The sequence below is a fragment of the Pan troglodytes genome, chromosome 1 (assembly GCF_028858775.2).
Source record: "Pan troglodytes isolate AG18354 chromosome 1, NHGRI_mPanTro3-v2.0_pri, whole genome shotgun sequence".
Lineage (NCBI taxonomy): Eukaryota > Metazoa > Chordata > Mammalia > Primates > Hominidae > Pan > Pan troglodytes.
The window spans coordinates 23,647,753-23,667,305 of record NC_072398.2 but is presented as its reverse complement, the minus strand read 5'-3'; the positions used below and the strand labels follow the sequence as shown (position 1 = coordinate 23,667,305).

The 19,553-nt window shown below is 37.8% G+C and overlaps 1 protein-coding gene across 18 annotated transcripts in view; it reads right to left on the bottom strand.

Moving 5' to 3' along the window:
• ENAH (ENAH actin regulator) overlaps positions 1 to 19,553 on the bottom strand; it is a 154,714-nt gene that overhangs the window by 131,373 nt on the left and 3,788 nt on the right. The window contains 2 exon segments of one of the 18 annotated variants that reach the window (NM_001328283.1): positions 11,436 to 11,461; positions 12,257 to 12,461. The exons of the other annotated variants lie outside the window; for them this stretch is intronic. Coding sequence (NP_001315212.1) covers positions 11,436 to 11,461; positions 12,257 to 12,379 — 149 coding nt within the window. The 5' untranslated portion in view covers positions 12,380 to 12,461. 18 annotated transcript variants of the gene reach the window in all.

Here is a 19,553-nt window from a genome sequence, read left to right as displayed (position 1 = left end):
AAAAAGGAAAGTAAGTCCTTTCTATATAATTAACCATAATATGTATAATTTCATATACAAATAACACAATATAAAATAACATAAACTGCATCCTTTTGAAATATTTAGAAAAAAAATGTCTAGAAGATTGCAGGGATTTATAGCCAAACTAAATTTGTTAACAGTCCAAAATGCTGTTAAACTGTATTAACTTTACTTGGAAAAGCTACAGAAAGTAATTTTTTTTTAAAATCAATGCTCTTAACCACTAAACAAAAAGAAAGTAATTCCAAAAGAGGGTAACATAGCATAACAGTTGAGAGCACAGAAGAGTTGGACTGTTGGTGTTTGAATTCCGGCTCCACTAATTACTACTTTTGTGTTCCTTTTTGTGCCTCACTCTTCTCATTTGGAACAAAAGTACTTCTCGTACATATAGGGCTCTTACGAAGATTAAACGAATTAAAGGATTTAGAAGACAGTCTGGACTAAGTTACTAAATGGGATGCAAAAGGTTGTTATCCAGGAGATGAACAGGTGATATTTGCACAACTATGTGAAACACTCGAAATGGTTAAAATGGTAAATTTTGTGTTATATATATTTTATCACAATTTTTAGAAGGCTATTAGCCATCACCCATTTGCTATAAAGGCATTTTAATTTCTCCTGGCAGAAAATAAATTATCATACATGAGACTTCATACAAGTTTAGGGTTCCTATTTAAAAAACTTTATTAATAAAAGGGTTTTTTGGGTTCATGTTTTTCATAAATAAATTTAAAAATAATATGATGTGCTTACAATAAACTTCTGATGTTCAAATTATACAACTTGAATTCTCAAGCTAAAATTTACTCTTTGGAAGTTGGCAATATTACCCCTGTTACAGCATCAAAACAAAAATACACTGCTCTAACCTGAAACAACTTGGAAACAGATCTATAAACCCTTTGAACACTAGCATTTTATTGTATCTTCTAATAAGTACAGAAAGACTTCACCGACCTTAAATATAACCAATTACAAATAGCAACAAAATTTTTTAAATGCTTGTTTTAAAATAAAACCTTGCAAACTAGCCCCAAACCACTTCTCTCAGATTACAAAATGAGCATGTGGTGAAAAGGGACAGAGAATACCAATTTACTATACCCTATACTGACTGACAATTTTTGTTGCATAGCAACAAGATTCTGCAGTCTGAAAACAGCACAGAACTCCTTTTCTTGATTTGCCAAGCCACAATTAACCCCACTAAGGCTGAGAAGTATGCAAAACAAATCTGTACAAAGGCCAGGGACTTTGGCTCATGCCTGTAATCCCAGCACTTTGGGAGGCGCATGGATCACCTGAGGTCAGGAGTTTGAGACCAGCCTGACCAACATATAGTGAAACTGTCTCTACTATAAAAAAAAAAAAAAAAAAATTGGCTGGGCGTGGTGGCACACGCCTGTAGTCCCAGCTACTTGGGAAGCTGAGGCAAGAGAATCACTTGAACTTGGAAGACGGAAGTTGCGGTGAGCTGAGATCGCACCACTACACTCCAGCCTGAGTGACAGAGCAAGACACCATCTCTCAAAAAAAAAAAAAAAGGCATAAACTAATATCCAATATTAAAAGTCTAATGATATAAATTCTAAAACTATAAAATCACAAGCCCAAATTCCAGCCTATTTACAACTTGAAAGTATTAATATGCCTTCACTCTCAAAGTTTCTCCATGTACCAGCAAAAAGTGCCAGTGCTCATTTTTGGACTACATTTCTTTTGAAAGCATCATCTAGCATCATCTAGCAAGAGTTAGTTGTTTTGTTTTGTTTTTTTAATCCTAGGTAATAGCATACCCACAGATTTTGTTTCCTAATTTTAAAGACATCATTTGATCCTTTCAGTTTATTTTCTAAAAATTATAATTTATAAGAAAAGACTATAATGTCTTAACAGTTTAAGTTTTTCTCCTACTCACAATTTGTTTGTACTATTTTTATGGATTGCCTTTGTAGGTAACTAGTAACAATTCACAAAACATTTTGGTTTTTTCACAAAATTCTACTTCACCTAGAGAACAAAAAACAAGATTGCAGTTATTCTTGCGGTAGCTTTAAATACTTTCATTGTTTAGAGGTTTCCTCCTTTATTTTGAGAATGTTAAATGGCTGCCAATCTCCACCTAAGAAACAGATTAAATAGAGAAAACATCTATGTAGAACAGTGGTTCTCAGCTGGGTGCAGGGGCTCACACCTGTAATCCCAGCACTTTGGGAGGCCAAAGCGGGCAGATCACCTGAGGTCAGGAATTCAAGACCAGCCTGGCCAAGTGGAGAAATCCCATCTCTACTGAAAATACAAAAATTAGTTGGGCATAGTGGCAGGCACCTGTAATCTCAGCTACTCAGGAGACTGAGGCAGGAGAATCTCTTGAACCTAGGAGGCGGAGGCTGCAGAGAGCCAAGATCGCGCATGGCACTCCAACCTGGGTGACACAGCGAGACTCCGTCTCAAAAAAAAAAAAAAAAAATGTGGTTCTTAACATTTCCAAAGATGAAAAGACCTTTTAACTTCATGAATAATTGCTCTACTTTTAATACTGTATATGTTGACTGAAAAAATGTGATTTAAAAGCACATTATATTTGCAAGCTTTTAAATGAATCTATACATTATCAGAAAAGCATCTACATATAGTTGAAATATAATGCATGTAAAGGCTGGCATCTTTGGATTACAGACAAATCTTGCTATACCTAGGGGTTCAACTATTCTTTAAAGGAATGGCGCAGACGCCCCCCAGGGCTCACAAACTGGAAGTCATTAATCCAGTGGAAAAGTTCAAATTATTTTGAATAAAACACTTAGGGTAAGGTGCATATAGGCTTGGAAATGAGACAAAGCTGGGTTCAGGTCTAGGTGCCACTACTTACTAACCATGCAGGCTTGACATTAATGAAGACATGTTCCTTGTATGGTGGCTTACAGACTGGAAGACATAATGTACAGGAAGTATGTGGCATGTTAGTTCTGTTCCTTAAACTGTCACTCAAAGTCTTTTTTTTTTTTTGAGATGGAGTCTTGCTCTGTCGCCCAGTGCCCAGGCTGAAGTGCAGTGGCGCAATCTCGGCTCACTGTAAGCTCCACCTCCCAGGTTCACGCCATTCTCCTGCCTCAGCCTCCTGAATAGCTGGAACTACAGGCACCTGCCACCACACCTGGCTAATTTTTTTTTTTTTTTTTGTATTTTTATTAGAGACGGGGTTTCACCATGTTACCCAGGATGGTCTTGATCTCCTGACCTCGTGATCCGCCTGCCTCTGCCTCCCGAAGTGCTGGGATTACAGGCGTGAGCCACCGCACCCAGCCAACTGTCACTCAAAGTCTTTAACACCCCAGCCCAACTGCCATATTTCCTACTGCTTCCAACACAAACTCCAACATGAGACTTGAGACAGCATTGGATGTGATCTTAAGGATGAAAAATGAAATTTGAGAAACAGCATTGAAAGGTAAAATGATAAGAGGCTATAGAAAGTATTAAGAGCAAGGACTTTGGAGTTACGCAGGACTTAGATCTGAATTTCAGCTGTCATTTATCTACTGTATGACTCCAGCCAAGTCACTTAAGTATCCTAAGCCTTGGTTTCCTACACTGTAAAATAGCAATGACGACATGAATCTCATGGCTTATTCGAATCCATTAAATGAAATGATCCATGTGAAGTTGCCTGGCCTATCTTTAAATATTCAACAAATAATATCTATTAATATTACTTATCAAAGTTATCATATGTAATTGGTTAGACCACTTAATTTGCACCAGGTGTGAACAAACATTACCCAAAGGTTAGCCTCAGAGATGCTCTGGTCTGTGGCGAAGGACTTATACCCTGTGGCATGCATGTTTTGGATATTCAGCTATCAGGCCTCTGGATCAGTAGGGACATTTAATATCAGGTCTTTGGAACTCAAAAGCTAATTTTTAAAAATAAGTTTATTTTAAGTATTTGCAATAAATTAACAATGAAGTACCTCAACTTCTTTAAAAGTGTTTTATTTTTTCCATTTCACTTACGTTAAAATTCAAAAGCTGATTTTTTTTCTTCAGTCAGTTCCAATTTATAAATGAGCTTATGATTTTTAGGATACAAACTGATTTTCTTTCTTGAAACTGCTTATGAATTGTGGTTGGGGTACTAGGCTAGTCTATTAAAGTCTAAGCAACCAAACAGATATGTGCATTTTGTAATAAAAGTAGGAAACGGCATGAATGCCACCTCATCTCACTTAAAGCATTTAAGAGTTTAAAATATGTTGAACATATTTTTTAAAATGTGTAATTTATATAGTAGTTGCTGACATTTTACAGAATTTAAAGAGGTTCTCCAAGAGTGATTTTAGCCCTCATAAACATCTGGCAGTATGTAGAGACATTCTGGTTGTCTCTTCTGGGAGAGAAAGGTTAAGGTGTGTACTACTGGTATTTGGTGGGTACAAACTAGGGATACTGCTGAACATCCCACAATTCACAGTACAACCCTGTAACAGGGAATTATCTGGCCCCAAACATCAATAATGTTGAGGTTGAGAAACTCTGAAAGTAGGCACTGATGTTTTAAGAAAAAAACACTAAACTCTCTTTGAAAAGACCTGGGAATATCATTTCCCTAGTGTCATTTGAAAAGATTATCCCTTCTCTCAGGAGAAAGTTCTTGTCACCGTCATCAAAAATCTATTGAATGTAGGGTTTACTGGGCTCTCTATTCTATTCACTGGTCTGTAGGTCTGGTCTATAGGTATGTCCTTACTATGCCTTACTATGCCTTTACCTGTTTTGATTACTGTAACTGCAAAGTTAAGTTTTGAAATCGGGAAGTGTCTCCTCCAACTCTGTTCTTTCTCAAGATTATTTTGGCTATTTGGGGTCCCTTGAAATTCCATATGAATTATTTTTGCAAAAAACGCCATTGGGATTTTGATAAGGATTACATTGTGTCTGCATATCAATTTAAGTAGTACTGTCACCTTAACAATATCAAGTCTTATCAACTATCACATCTTAACAATTATCAAGTCAATATCAAATTCATGAAGACAAAGTCTTTTTATTTATTGAAGTCTTTTCTTTCAACAATATTTTATAGTTTCAGTGTACAAGTCTTTTACTTCCTTGGTTAAATTTATTCCTAGGTGTCTATTTCTTTAGATGCTACTGTAAATGAAATTGTTTTTATATAAAATTTATTTTTAAAGAGACAGTCTATGTTGCCCAGGCTGGTCTCAAATTCCTGGCCTCAAGTGATCCTCCCATCATAGCCTCCCAAAGTGCTGGGAAATACAGGCACGAGCCACCACACCTAGCCTGAAACTGGTTTAATTTTTTTCAGTTGTTTATCGTAGGTGTATAGAAATAACTGATTTTTGTGTGACGATCTTGTACCCTGCAACTTTGCTGAAGTCGTTCATTAGCTCTAGCTGCTTTACTGTGGAATCTTTGCATATATTTATTTTTAATGTGTACATGCATGTCTCCCTCTGTATCTGTCACCTGAGACAATTAGTTCAACTGACTAATGAGAGAGATGAATGAGACCACTGTGGTCCATACTCAAAGAGGAAACTCAGGCAAGAAGTTGATGTTGAAGTCCTAACCCTCAGTATATCACAATGTGACCTCTTTTACAAGCAGGGTCTTTGCAGATGTAATTAGTTAAGATGAGGTCACACCGGAGTAGAGTGGACCCCTTAATCCAATATGGCTGGTGTCTTTATAAGAGGAAGAAAACATCAACTGAAGACAGACAGGAAAAGACAGCCATGTGACTGCAGAAGCATGAGACTGAAGTGATGGACCTAGAAGCCCAGGAATGCCAAAGACTGCCAGCAAACCCAAGCCAGAGAAAGCAATTCTGCCTCAAAACTGTAACACAGAAATCCTCCTGTTTTGAGTTTCCAGCTTACTGACTTGCTCTGCAAATTTCAGACTCAAGATGCAACATCAATTCTTGCCTGAGTTTCCAGCCTGCCTGTTGGCCTTACAATTTTCAGACTTACCAGCTCCCATAATCATGTAAGCCAATTCCTTTAAATAAATACTGGTTCTGTTTCTCTAGAGAACCCTGGCTAATAATGATGGGAGCATTTATGAAAACAGGGGAAGAGTAGATGTGGAGGTCACAAAAAATTAACTGCCTACCTCAGAAGTGTACCCAAGATCTGCATAAATTTATGTAAAGTTTTTGTAAAGCCCTTACTGTATTAGTTTCTAATTTTAGTAACTTTTTACAGACTCAGAAAAAACTAACAGTCAATATGTTACAGGGAAACAGAACTGCTGATTGGGTGACAAGATTCTTATTTTGTATAACATTTCCAGGCAGGAAAAATAAAACCAAATATATTTGATGTCTTGTCTTTACATTTTCAAGTGCATATTGAAAATTTTGGTTAAAATGTTATACCATGACATCTTCACTTTGTCACTTACCAAAACATCCTATGTACAATATAAAATTGTTTAAAGTACTGTCCCAATACCTTTATTAAAAATCAGATGATTTAGCTAAAGAATAAAATGAGGGTGCAGTGGCTCACAGCCGTAATTCCAGCACTTTGGAAGACTGAGGTGGGAGGATCGTTAGAAGCCAGGAATTTGAGACCAACCTGGGCAACACAGCAAGACACTCATCTCTACAACAAATAAAGAATAAAATGAGAGGCCAAAAACAATCAATAGTCATGAGTTTAGTTTTTTTAATTTATTCAAAAAAGTTATTAACAGTGTCTCATTGAACCCAGCATGATATAAAGTTTTCAGAGAAATGTGTCATGAGTTTATACTCCATTTTTTTAAGGGAAAAATGTATGTATGACACACCAAAAGAGCTAGTCGACAAAAACTATGAAAAGAGAGAGACTCAGCCTGGAACAATCACTAAAGACAAACCAGAAGAGGAAACTAAAGCAAGAATGGGATTGAGGTGAGCACAGAGAAGGCAGCTTTCCAGAAGACAGGCAGAATAAAAGTAATGAAACCGCAACTTCACTGGTACCTTTGGAAAACAATAAACGACCATTCTGAAGTGAATTCACATGGGGAGTATTGAAAGGCACTGCTGAACTGTTTCTCGAGGGCCCTGAATGCCAAGTTAAGACATCTCTTCTGTGTGCCCCAGGGTGCAGGGGAAGGTTTTCTCAGTAGATTTTTTTTGTTTTCTGTTGTTGTTGCTTGGTTGTGAGACAGGGTCTCACTCTGTTGCCCAGGCTGGAGTGAAGTGGTGCAATCTCTGCTCACTGCAACCTCTGTCTCCCGGGTTCTAACTATTCTCATGCCTCAGCCTCCCGAGTAGCTGGGATTATAGGCATGCGCCATCACGCCCAGCTGATTTTTGTATTTTTAGTAGAGACGGGGTTTCACCAGTTAGCCAGGCTGGTCTAGAACTCCTGGCCTCAAATGATCCACCCGCCTCAGCCTCCCAAAGTGCTGGGATTACAGGCGTGAGCCACCGTGCATGGCCTTTTTTTCAGGAGAAAGTTTAGATAGGATGGCTGACCACACGGGAACCACACATTATGAAGGGAAGGTAGGGTGACAGATCTAGGGGGAGAACTTAGTTCTAAGTAATGCGAATAACCATTCTATGTCTGGGTGCTGGTTTTTAATTTAAATATTCATCTTAAATTATAAACATCATTTTAAAATACAGGTACTCTAAGAATTTAACTGGCTATTTGCTTTCAGAGTGCCTAAAAAACAGAAACTTTCATATTAAAAGTTAAAAAAGGCAACAGTGGGTGTGATGGCAGGTGCCTATAGTCCCAGCTACTTAGGAAGCCGAGGTGCAAGGATGGCTTGAGCCCAGGAGTTCCAGGTTGCAGTGAGCTATGATCGTGCCACTGCATTTCAGCCTGTGTAACAGTCAGGCCTTGTCTCAAAACAAGAAAAAGCAAGCAAGCAAAAAAGGCAAAACAACATTCAGAAGCTTGAACTTTATTTTTTGTTTTAATCTCATGGTACAATACAAAGAAAACAATAAACAGAATATGCCCAATCCATAAAAACTCTAACTACATTATAGCAAATTTCAAAACAAGGCAATGAATTATTAATCCCATTTTGCAAAAAAAGAAATTAAGGTTTGGGAAAGTCAAGGTCTCACAGCCAGTAAATAGCAGAATGGCTCTGAAGTCAATGCTGATTCTATTAAACTTGACTAACCCCAAAATGCAAACACCTTGAAAAAAAAGCAGCCTCAACATTCCAGGCCCAAGTGATCCTCCTACCTCAATCTCCTGAGTATAGCTAGGACTACAGGTGTGCACCACCACACCCAGCTAATATTATTTTTTGTATTTTTTGTAGAGATAGACCATGTTGCCTAAGCTGGTCTTGAACTCTTGGGCTCAACTGATTCACCCACCTCGGCCTCCCAAACTGCTGGGATTATGGGCATGAGCCACTATGCTCTGCCAGCTCTTGAAAATTAATGTCTCCTCCCCCACTAAACTGTAAGTCTAAGGCAAGGGGTCATACCTATGCACATTTTTACTTTTTTGTAAGTTATTGTTGAGGATTTTTCTTATTGGGTCATTTTACTTACTTTGGAATCACTGAGAAAGTAAAATCATGCAGGACTTAGGCCATAATGAGGAGGAGCTTAGTGGAGCTTGGTCTTAATTCCAAGAGCAATGGGAAGGCACTGAAGTAGTTCAGACTCATGGCTGAGCTGATCAAATCTAAATTTCATAAAGATCTAACGGCTCACAGCTAACAGATTGCATAGGAGTAATAGACCAATGCAATAAATTAGAGAATCTATAACGACATATATGTAAAAATGTAATACAGAACAAAATAGGTACAAGGGTCTTAAAATCAAAGTTCATTATCAGACACAGAAGTTGCCAGGGAAGCAAAAGTATTCTTAACACAAAAATATCCGCTAATGAACTAAACATTTATAATATCAGTCCCCATTAAACATCCCTCCCAAAGCAGCATTAGCCTCTATGTCAGGCCATTTCACCTTTGCCCTGTCAGTCTCTCAATGATTGACAGGTTATTTCAATTACAAAGCAACACAATGCATATTATCTACAAAGTGAAAGTGCAAACATTCCAAAAGATGTAGGCCTTTATGAAGTCACTGAAAATGATGAAAACTCTTTACAAAGCAACTGAAAAAAATGAGTATTTGGAAAGATACTGACTGGGAAGGGGCATGAGGGAACTTAATGGCCTAAGTGTGTTCTATATCCAGACCTGGTTGGTGGCTACACAGGTATGTATACACAGTAAAAATGTACCAAGCTATATGTATACATGATTTATGCATTTAGCTGTATGTAAATGATACCTTAAGAGAGCTGCTATGGTTTGAATCTTGAAACTCATGTTGAAATTTAACTGTAACAGTACTAAGAAGTGATTCGGCCATGGGCATTCCACCCCCATCAATCGATTAATAACATTATGATGGGAGTGGGTTAGTTACCACAGGAATTCAACCCCTTTTTTCTGTTTTGAGCATACACCATCTTGCTCTGAGATGTCTTCCACCATGTTATGAGACAGCAAGAAGGCCCTCACCAGATGCAACCCCTTGATCTTGGACTTCTCAGCCTCCAGAACTGTGAACCACATAAATCTCTTTCCTTTATAAATTACCCAGTCTGTAGTATCTGTTATAGCAGCACAAAATGGACTATGGTGGGATTAAAAACACACACACACACACACACACACACACACACACGAAGGATGGTCCTACTTCCTCCAAGAATTACTGGGTCTCAATGTGAATCCTGGAAGCCCTATGGTCCACTTGTTACCAATATAAAGATGAGTGAACATCAAAGATGGCAAAATGTACCCGTGTCCTCAAAGACATCAGTGACCCACTGACTGTAGTATGTGTGGAGCCTACCCTACCTCTGGACCTCTAATTATATGGGATAAATTTTCTCAATATTTAAGCACTTTAAGTCTTAAACAGTTACTTGGAGCTGAAAGCATTTTAACAGATTGTAAATTAATAACTGGAGAACTAACAAAGATGAGATTACCAGGAGGTCAAAAGAAAATCTGAAAATCAAAGTAAAGTTAGGAAAACTAATGAAGCCCTTGAATATTTTGGCAAAAAGGACTGTCTTTATGATCATACTGCAAAAGTCCATCATAACATGGATAGTTTCATGTGATCTTACAATTTTCTCAGAAAAATTATGTAAAATTTTTTAAGCAACCAACACTTGATTCATTCTTCTTTCATTCTAATAATTTAACACATAGTTGCAACCATAACACGAATGTTTTCATAGTTTTGTTTCATTTTTCAAGATTAAACCCAAATACAGCCTTTTCTCCCCACTCCAACTATGTACTATTATCTCTGAAATGTTCTAGGTCAATTCATCCTACAAGATCTTGTTCTTATGCCAATTATTTTCAGAAAGTAAAGACCCCCTAAACAATGAAATCACAAGGAAAAATAAATTACTCACTCACACATTAACATTTGGAAAATTCAAATATAAGCTTCAGTTCAAAAGTTAACCATTACAAACAGTTATGTATGAGAGCTTACTGGTTAAAAACCATGGGCTCTGGAACCTGACTGCCTGAGATGGAATCCCAGTTCCACTCTCTACTAACTGGGTGACCCTGGGCAAGTCACTTAACTCTCTGTGGCTTAATTTCCTCATCTATAAAATGGAGATAACAGTTCTATCAGTGTTAAATGAGTTAATAAAGGTTTCATACAGTAAGTACTCAATAACAGCGATTACATTTTTTTTAACTCTAAGAAAACTGAAGAATATAAATGCCAACACTGAAATTAAGTTAATTAGCAAAGGAAAAACATTTTTAAAAACACAAGCTTTATGGTTTAAATACAAGTACATACTTTTTTTTTTTTTTTTTTTTTTGAGACAGAGTCTCGTTCTGTTGCCCAGGCTGGAGTGCAATGGCGCGATCTCGGCTCACTGCAAGCTCCGCCTCCCGAGTAGCTGGGACTACAGGCGCCCGCCACCACACCTGACTAATTTTTTGTATTTTTAGTAGAGACAGGGTTTCACCGTGTTAGCCAGGATGGTCTCAATATCCTGACCTCGTGATCCACCCGCCTCAGCCTCCCAAAGTGCTGGGATTACAGGCATGAGCCACCGCGCCCGGCCAAATACAAGTACACACATTTTAAATAAAATTAAGACAAAGAAAAATGAGAACAAATGTACTTAACGATAAAAAAGAAAGCTAAAAGTATATTATATATGCTTTTATATGATGTCTATATAGTAAAAAATTATGCATTTTCCTTCTAAACATGTAAGAATTTTTTTAAAGGTACCGTGTCGAACCCATTAAACTAGAAACTAAGCCAAGCACTGTGGTTCAGTAATCCCAGCACTTTGGGAGGTCAAGGCAAACAGATCACTCAAGGCCAAGAGTTGAAGACTAACTTGAGCAACACAGCAAGACTCCATCTCTAAAAAAAAAAAAAAAAAAGTTTTTAATTAAAAAAACCAATGAGTTGCCGCACACTTCACTAAAGATAAAATTTTAAATCTTAATATACAGATGAAAAAAAGAATGGAAAACTCAGTATTACCGAAGATACAAGGCTGAACACGGTGGCTCATGTTTGTAATCCTAGCACTTTAGGAGGCTGAGGCGGGCAGATCACGTGAGGTCCGGAGTTCGAGACCAGCCTGGCCAACATGATGAAACCCCATCTCTACTAAAAACACAAAAAAAGCTGGATGCCGTGGCTCACACCTGTAATCCCAGCACTTTGGGACGCCGAGGCAGGCAGATCACCTGAGGTCAGGAGTTCGAGACCAGCACGGCCAACATGGTGAAACCCTCTCTACTAAAAATACAAAAATTACCTGGGCGTGGTCTCGTGCATCTCCAGCTACTTGGGAGGCTGAGGCAGGAGAATCACTTGAACCCGGGAAGCACAGGTTGCAGTGAGCCAAGACTGCACCACTGCACTCCGGCCTGGGGGACACAGCAAGACTCCATCTCAAAAATAAAAATAAGAACAAATACAAAAAAATTAGCCAGGCATGGTGACGCACACCTGTAATCCTAGCTACTCAGGAGATTGAAATGGGAGGACTGTTTGAACCCAGGAGGCAGAGGTTGCAGTGAGCCGAGATCGCATGACTGCACACACTCCAGCCTGGGTGAGAAAGAGTGAGACTCCATCTCAGAAAAAAAAAAAAAAAAAGAAGACACATATAGTAAAGTTTACATTATGACCACCAATGAATCGCACCTCTTGATCTGTCCTTGTGTAATCACCTCCCCCACTGACTTTGGGCTTGACCATATGACTTGTTTTGGCCAAAGAAACATAAGCAAACAGGATGCAAGCTGAGGTCTGGTTAAGAGCTTTCATACTAGGGCATGTTGTCACGAGGAGGCTGCTATTGTTAAGTGAGCGATGAGGCAGAGGGATGGGATAGACACACCAGATGAACCTAAGTGAAGGAAAACACACGAATGAGTCCAGGTAAGTAGAGCTGCCCAGCCAATCCGTAGCACATCTGCAGTCTCAGCTACTCAGGAAGCTGAGGTAGGAGGATCACTTGAGCCCAGGAGTTCGAGGTTGCAGTAAGCTATGATTGTACCACTGCACTCCAGCCCGGGTAACAGCTTTACTAGGCTTTGAGATGCTTTGTTAAACAGCAGTAGATATCGGATACGATATATGTATATGCACTATGAAGAGTTAATATCCTCATTATTATAAATCATTAGAAGAAAAACTACACATCTCATTGGGAAAACAGAAAAAGCACATGAACAGACATCCACACAAAAATAAAGCTGTCCAATAAACAAATAAAGAGACCCTACAGGTAATCAAAGAAATACAAATTAAACCAATGAGGTAACACCTTTTACCTATCACATTGGCAAAGATTAAAAGACCGATAATGGCCTGAGCTGGCCAGAATGTGGGGTAACTAGAAATCTCATCTATTCTTGCTTATCTGGTAACGTGTATCAAAAACTGATACAACTCCTTTTAGTCATTTTGTTTATTATTCACTCAAATACTTATGCATACTCACAGAGGCCTGTGCTGGGAACTTGGAATGCAGAGCCAGGTCACGCAAGACCTTAATAATTTTGGTTTTATGACAAATTTGGGTTTTAGTCTAAGATGCTGCTGAAGGCTTTACATGGGAAATAACAATATCTGATTTCCACTTTAAGAGTATTCTGAGTGATGCATGAAGAACAGGGGACACGAATGGAAATGAGGAAACACTAATAGTTCAGGTAAGAGATAACAGTGGCCTGGACTTGAGGCAGTGAGATGGACAGAAGCAAGTGAAGGTGACCTGGTAGGACAATGATAGACTGGATACAGAAAGGTAAAGAAACAAAAAATTAAAAAAAAAAAAAAAAAAAACACAGCACTACTTCTTGATTTTACTTCTAGGAATGTATCCTAAAATATCAGATATGTACACAAAGACATATAACCAAAGATGTTCACAGCAGTGTTTTTTATAATAACAAAAATAATGGAACAAATCTAAAAGTCCATCTTTAAGATTTAAGTAGACAAAGTCATCCATCCAAAGCAATGGAATATTATGCAGTCACTTAAAGTTATGTAGCTATATAGTTAGGAACAAGAATTACTGGCTGGACACAGCAGCTCATGCCTGTAATCCGAGTGCTTTGGGAGGCTGAAGTGGGAGGATGACTTGAGGCCAGGAGTTCAAGACCAGCCTGGGCAACATAGCGAGACCTTGTCTCTACACAAAAATCTTAACAATTAGAGGGTGTGGTGGCGCACATCTGTAGTCTCAGCTACTCAGGAGGCTGAGATGGGAGGATCGCTTGAGCCCAGGAGTTCGAGGCTGCAGTAAGCTATGATTGCACCACTGCACTCCAGCCTGGGTGACAGTTTAAGATCCTATTTAAAAAATAAAAATAATAAAATGTAAAAAGTATAGATATTATATATATGGAAAGGGACAAGCTACAAAATACACAATACAAATATAGTATAATTCCATTTTTAAATAGTATAATCTTACTTTTATATATAATCATATGCACACACACAATGATGGCTGCAAATGCACTACAAAAAGTTTAGAAATCTACACATTAAAATATTAAAATACTAGATGGCTTGGATTTAACATTTCATAAATAAATGTTTTATACTTTCCATACCTTCTAAAATCTGTTCAAAATCTGTACTACTTTACAATGGAAGGAAAAAAGTAATTTAAAAAAATACTGACCAGACATATGGACAACAGTAATTGATTTATTTTTCTAAAAATACTGCAAAGACCACAATTAAGTAGACTGTAGGTAAAAGTTTTAAGTGAAAACTTAAGATACATAAATCTTAAATTGTTAAAAACTGAAAGGTCACAATTTTGCTTGCAATATCAGTCTAACATGAGAATTCGGGGGAGGAGGAGAAAGGCTGCAGAACAAAGCAGATATTCAAATAACCAGTATTTAATAATTATTAAGACTGCATAAAAAGATCCCTTCACTGAACTGTAAAAGGAGCAATTTGGACTCCCTTGAGATTTGACCTCAAGAGCTATTCATTTTATTTTACTTAAGTTCTTGGTTCTTTATAAAGTTCCCCCCCTGCCAAGTTGCAAATGTAACAGATACCAAAAAGGACAGAAGACTGAGGACCTCTAAGGCACAATTAAAGGTAGTCATTTTGATTTCACATCATCAGATGTATTCTTACCAAGACCAGATGTTCTATAAGGCCTTTACCACTGGAAAAGGGCTCAGTTTATTTAAAAATATCATGATTACCTCATTCCCCAAAGACAAAACTTTTGGTATTTGAGACTACTGTAAACAAACCCCAGAAAATCACCACCCAGATTTAAGTTTTCTGAAGATTCTGATGGATTTGCTTCATCACATTTTACTGGTGACTTTAGTCATCCTTACTTACAACAGGCCTACCAAAGAGATGGCTGGCTGTCTCCTTAGCACGAAGAAACAGCTCCAAAATTTGTTCAGGCCTTTCAAAGCCACCACTACCAAGGTTTCCACCTCAGCATTCCCACGTGCTTGTTTCCCTACAGAGAAATGTCCAGTAGTTCTATCTTCAATCTCTCTTCTTTAAATAGCATGAAGATGTCAATTTAAAATATTAATCCAAAGTAATAAAAATGTCAGAAACAACTCACGTAAAAAGCAAATGAGATCTTCTGGTGTTATTATATAGATCTGTCTATTCTGGGCATTTCATATAAATGGAATCATGGCATATATCGCCTTTTGTGTCTGGCTTATTTCACTTAGCATAATGCTTCCATCTACGCTGTGGCATATATCAGAATTCCATTCCTTTTGATGGCCAAATATTATTCTGTTGTATGGACATACCACATTTTGATGATCTATTCATGAAATCAGACACACCTGGGTTATTTCTGCTTTTTGGCTGTTATGAATAACGATACTATAGACATTTGTGTACAAGTTTTTCTGTGGACAAATGTTTTCATTTCTAGGAAAGGAATTGCTGGGTCATACGATAACTCTATGTTTAACTTTTGAGGAACTGCCAAACTGTTTTCTAAAGCAGCTGCACCATTTTACATGGTTTTTCACATTCTTAACATAAACTTAAGAGATGTCAGACTTTCATAAAAGTGGGGGATTTACTCTTATCAAGCTCATTTTGTGTGCCAAGTGTTATGCCAGAATTTTATTTAATTTTCTCAACAACTCTATAATTCACAAAGTATATTCGATCCCAAAAAATGTTTATAACCCACTCAAAAATAAATTATTTAGTAAATGTCAAACTAGAGTCAAACCCAGAGTTAACTTCAAAGCCTGTCCTCTTTACCCTACACCATTCAATCTCTACACTTAGATATACATACATTGCCTCATACCAAAGTAGTCTTTGGAAAAGTTGCCTGTTAATAAAACTTACTTTAATCATTGTAAAATAGAAGGTTCCCAGTGTAAAGATATTTCTAGAAAATTTAACGGATATCTTGTATAAATCAATCAACCCCCCTAATGTATCTTCTTTAGTAAACAATTTCTGGTTACTTAAAACAAAACTTATCTAAAGTTCACCTAAACATTAAACAAATTATTTTCTTCCAAAGTTGTATGCACTGACAAAAAAAAAAAAAATGTAGTTATCTTCTGCTATAGACTGAACTGTGTTCCCCTAAAATTTATATGTTAATACCCTAACCCTCAATGTGACTCTATTCGGAAAAAGGGCTTTTAGGAGGTAACTCATGTTAAATTAAGTTATAAGCACAGGGCCCTAATTCAATAGGATTAATGGCCTTATGAAATGAGGAGGAGAGAGAAATCCCCCCTCATCTCCCCGACCCCAGGATTCCCATACCCACCCTACCATGTGAGGACACAGAGAGAAGGATATCTTCTGCAAGCCAGGAAGAGAACCCTCACCAAAACCCATCCATACTGGCAACCTGATCTCTGACTTCCAGCCTCCAGAACCTTAAAATAAATGTCTAGGCCGGGTGCTGTGGCTCCCACCTGTAATCCCACGAGGTCAGGAGATCGAGACCATCCTGGCTAACACAGTGAAACCCCATCTCTACTAAAAAATACAAAAAAATTAGCCAGGCGTGGTGGCAGGCGCCTGTGGTCCCACCTGCTCAGGAGGCTGAGGCAGGAGAATGGTGTGAACAAGGGAGGCAGAGCTTGCAGTAACCCGAGATCGAGCCACTGCACTCCAGCCTGGGCAACACAGTGAGACTGTCTCAAAAAAATTAATAAATAAAAATAAAAAATAATTTTCTGTTGTTTAAGCCACCCGGTCTATGGTATTTTGTTATGGCAGCCCACACTAATACTTCAAGAGTATCATACACTACCCAGTGATTGGTATTTGAAGCACTGATAAGAATCAAAACAAAGCAGGGCTGGGCGCGGTGACTCACGCCTATAATCCCAGCACTTTGGGAGGCTGAGATGGGCGCATCACGAGGTCAGGAGATCAAGACCATCCTGGCTAACATGTTGAAACCCCATCTCTAAAAATACAAAAAATTAGCTGGGCGTGGTGGCACGCGCCTGTAGTCTCAGCTACTCGGGAGGCTGAGGCTAGAGAATTGCTTGAACCCGGGAGGCGGAAGCTGCAGTAAGTGGAGATCATGCCACTGCACTCCAGCCTGGGCAAGAGTGAGACTCCATCTCAAAAAACAAAAACAAAAAAAAGAATCAAAACAAAGCAAGCACTAAATGGGGTAAAAATAAATTAAACCAATAGAGATGCATATGCTTGTTACTTGAAAATATTTACAAGTTCTTTGGTCAAAGAGACTTAAAAACAGACTGATGGCCCTTTCAGTAATTCAGAATTTAATCATAAAGTCAAGTAAACATGGTATCCTCCAAAGGGCTTAGAATTTAGACAATCCTGTCACTTGTAGCCACTTCCGAGCTCTGTGTTAGAATAAGAAATAAATTCTGGCCAGGTGAGTTCAAAACCTGCCTGGTCCACATAGCAAGACCACATCTCTACAAAATAAAAATTAAATTAAAATTTAAGAAAGAACGAAAGAAAACCAAATTCTACACCTATTCCTGGAGTCAGGATGTGAGTTTTTGCTTGCTTAATTAAATTATGTTATTAACATTTAGTATCCACCAAATACTACACTACACCCTACAATATCCAGTAGAGCTTCTAGAACACTACAGGTATTCCAAAAATGGGGTTGTTAGTGAACAGATTCTATAAAAGAGCAACGCAGTCAAAGTCAAACACTTACACAGGCCACCCACTATTTGCCAAGTATTTTGCTAGTACCATGAATATAAAAATGCTAGTATTTTGCTAGTACCATGAATATAAAAATCCTCTTCAAGGAACTTACAATGAAGAGGGACAAAAAGAACCACATAATTATAAGACAGAATAAATGCAATAGCAAAAAAACATGTAAAGTGCACTGGAACACACAGGAATAGTGGGGGACAAGGGGGTTGGGGGAGCATGTTAGGGGCAAGTCAAGGACTATATCCCAGGTCTGACAAGGAGTCCCCTTCTTGTTTCTAGTCAGGAAAATTTCGTAAACCCTTATCTGAAGAAGCATCCACTGAAGTACAGCCTCAGCTCATATTCTCTAACTTTTACTTCCACTTAATTCCATTCATCAATTTCAAACAAGGAGGAGAAAAAAGAGGAAAAGACAACTTTAAGTTGGCACAAGCAGGGTTTAAATACCCTTTTACTCCCCTACAACCATATAAAAATTGAAATCACATTTTTTCAAATCTTTCTTACACTCATGATACAGACTAGATGTTTTACAAGTTATACAATCACCTGTTTTAAGCCTTCTGTAAGATAAATCACCAAAACCTATTCAGTATGTAATTTCTTCTATACCAGCCAAATGGTGCCTCCATAGTTATTTTGCTTAATCCAACTGGGCCAACAAGGTATCCAACACCTCGAATACTGAATAAACTTTAGTGAATTTTCTCTATTAATCCACACTCTTCTTCAAGATTTATTCACTTAGTAAATTCCTACAATACTGACATTCAAAAAATGAAGATTTGGCTCTTGCTCCTAAAATAAACCTCTGTGGGAAAGTCACACATCCAACAGCTACGAGTATAAATGAAGACCCATGGGAACAAAGAGACTACTATTTGTATCCTTTCATGGATATCTCACTTGACACTTCAAAAAACAATCCTGTGAAATATAAGATTATCTCTTTTTTTTTTTTTTTTTTTTTTTACCAGTTTACTCAATTAACAGGTCAGCATATAAAACCTGGATCTTCTGACCCTTGATTGTACCACACTCTGAAATGTATATAAAATTTATGATTACCACAAATGAAGATACTTCAAAGACCCTAAGGAAGGAAACACAGAAGAAGGGAACAGCTTCCTCACCTATAAAATAATAAAAATGCGGTCTTTTTGACATCCTTGAGCTAAATAAGGTCGCAAGGTGGAGCCCACTGCCCAGAAGTTTTACCCAAATAGTCTAACATAGAAATAGGCCTGGAAACAGGAGGAGTAACATAAATTTAAGGCTTACCAGTGTATAAAGTACCTTCTATTATCATTTGATCCTCACTACTCAGTTAAGAATTATCTCTATTTTTACATATTTTTTAAAAAGGCATCAGTGAAATAATGTGATTACTTCAAGGTCACCCAGCTAGTAAATGGCTTGGACAAATCCTCATAACCCTACTATACCTTTTTATATCAGAAAGTCAGAGTAGCTAGTGGAAGCCTGGGCTATTTTAATACGGATCCGAGAATGTAAATACAAAATCTTCTGAGCTCTCCTTAGCCACTAGGCTACATGCAACTATTTTAGATCAGACAAGCTCCTCTTTCAGTTAAAAAAAAAAAAAAAATCTTAAGTAACAAACCAACTAATTTTAAAAATGCACTTAAAAGGCACACACTGTATGTACCTGCATACAAACGCATTCACATACATACACGCACACTTTAATCACAAAGCATCTTACACTTTTGAAACATTGCATAAATGAAAAATAAGAATAGAACTAAACAGACAGGAC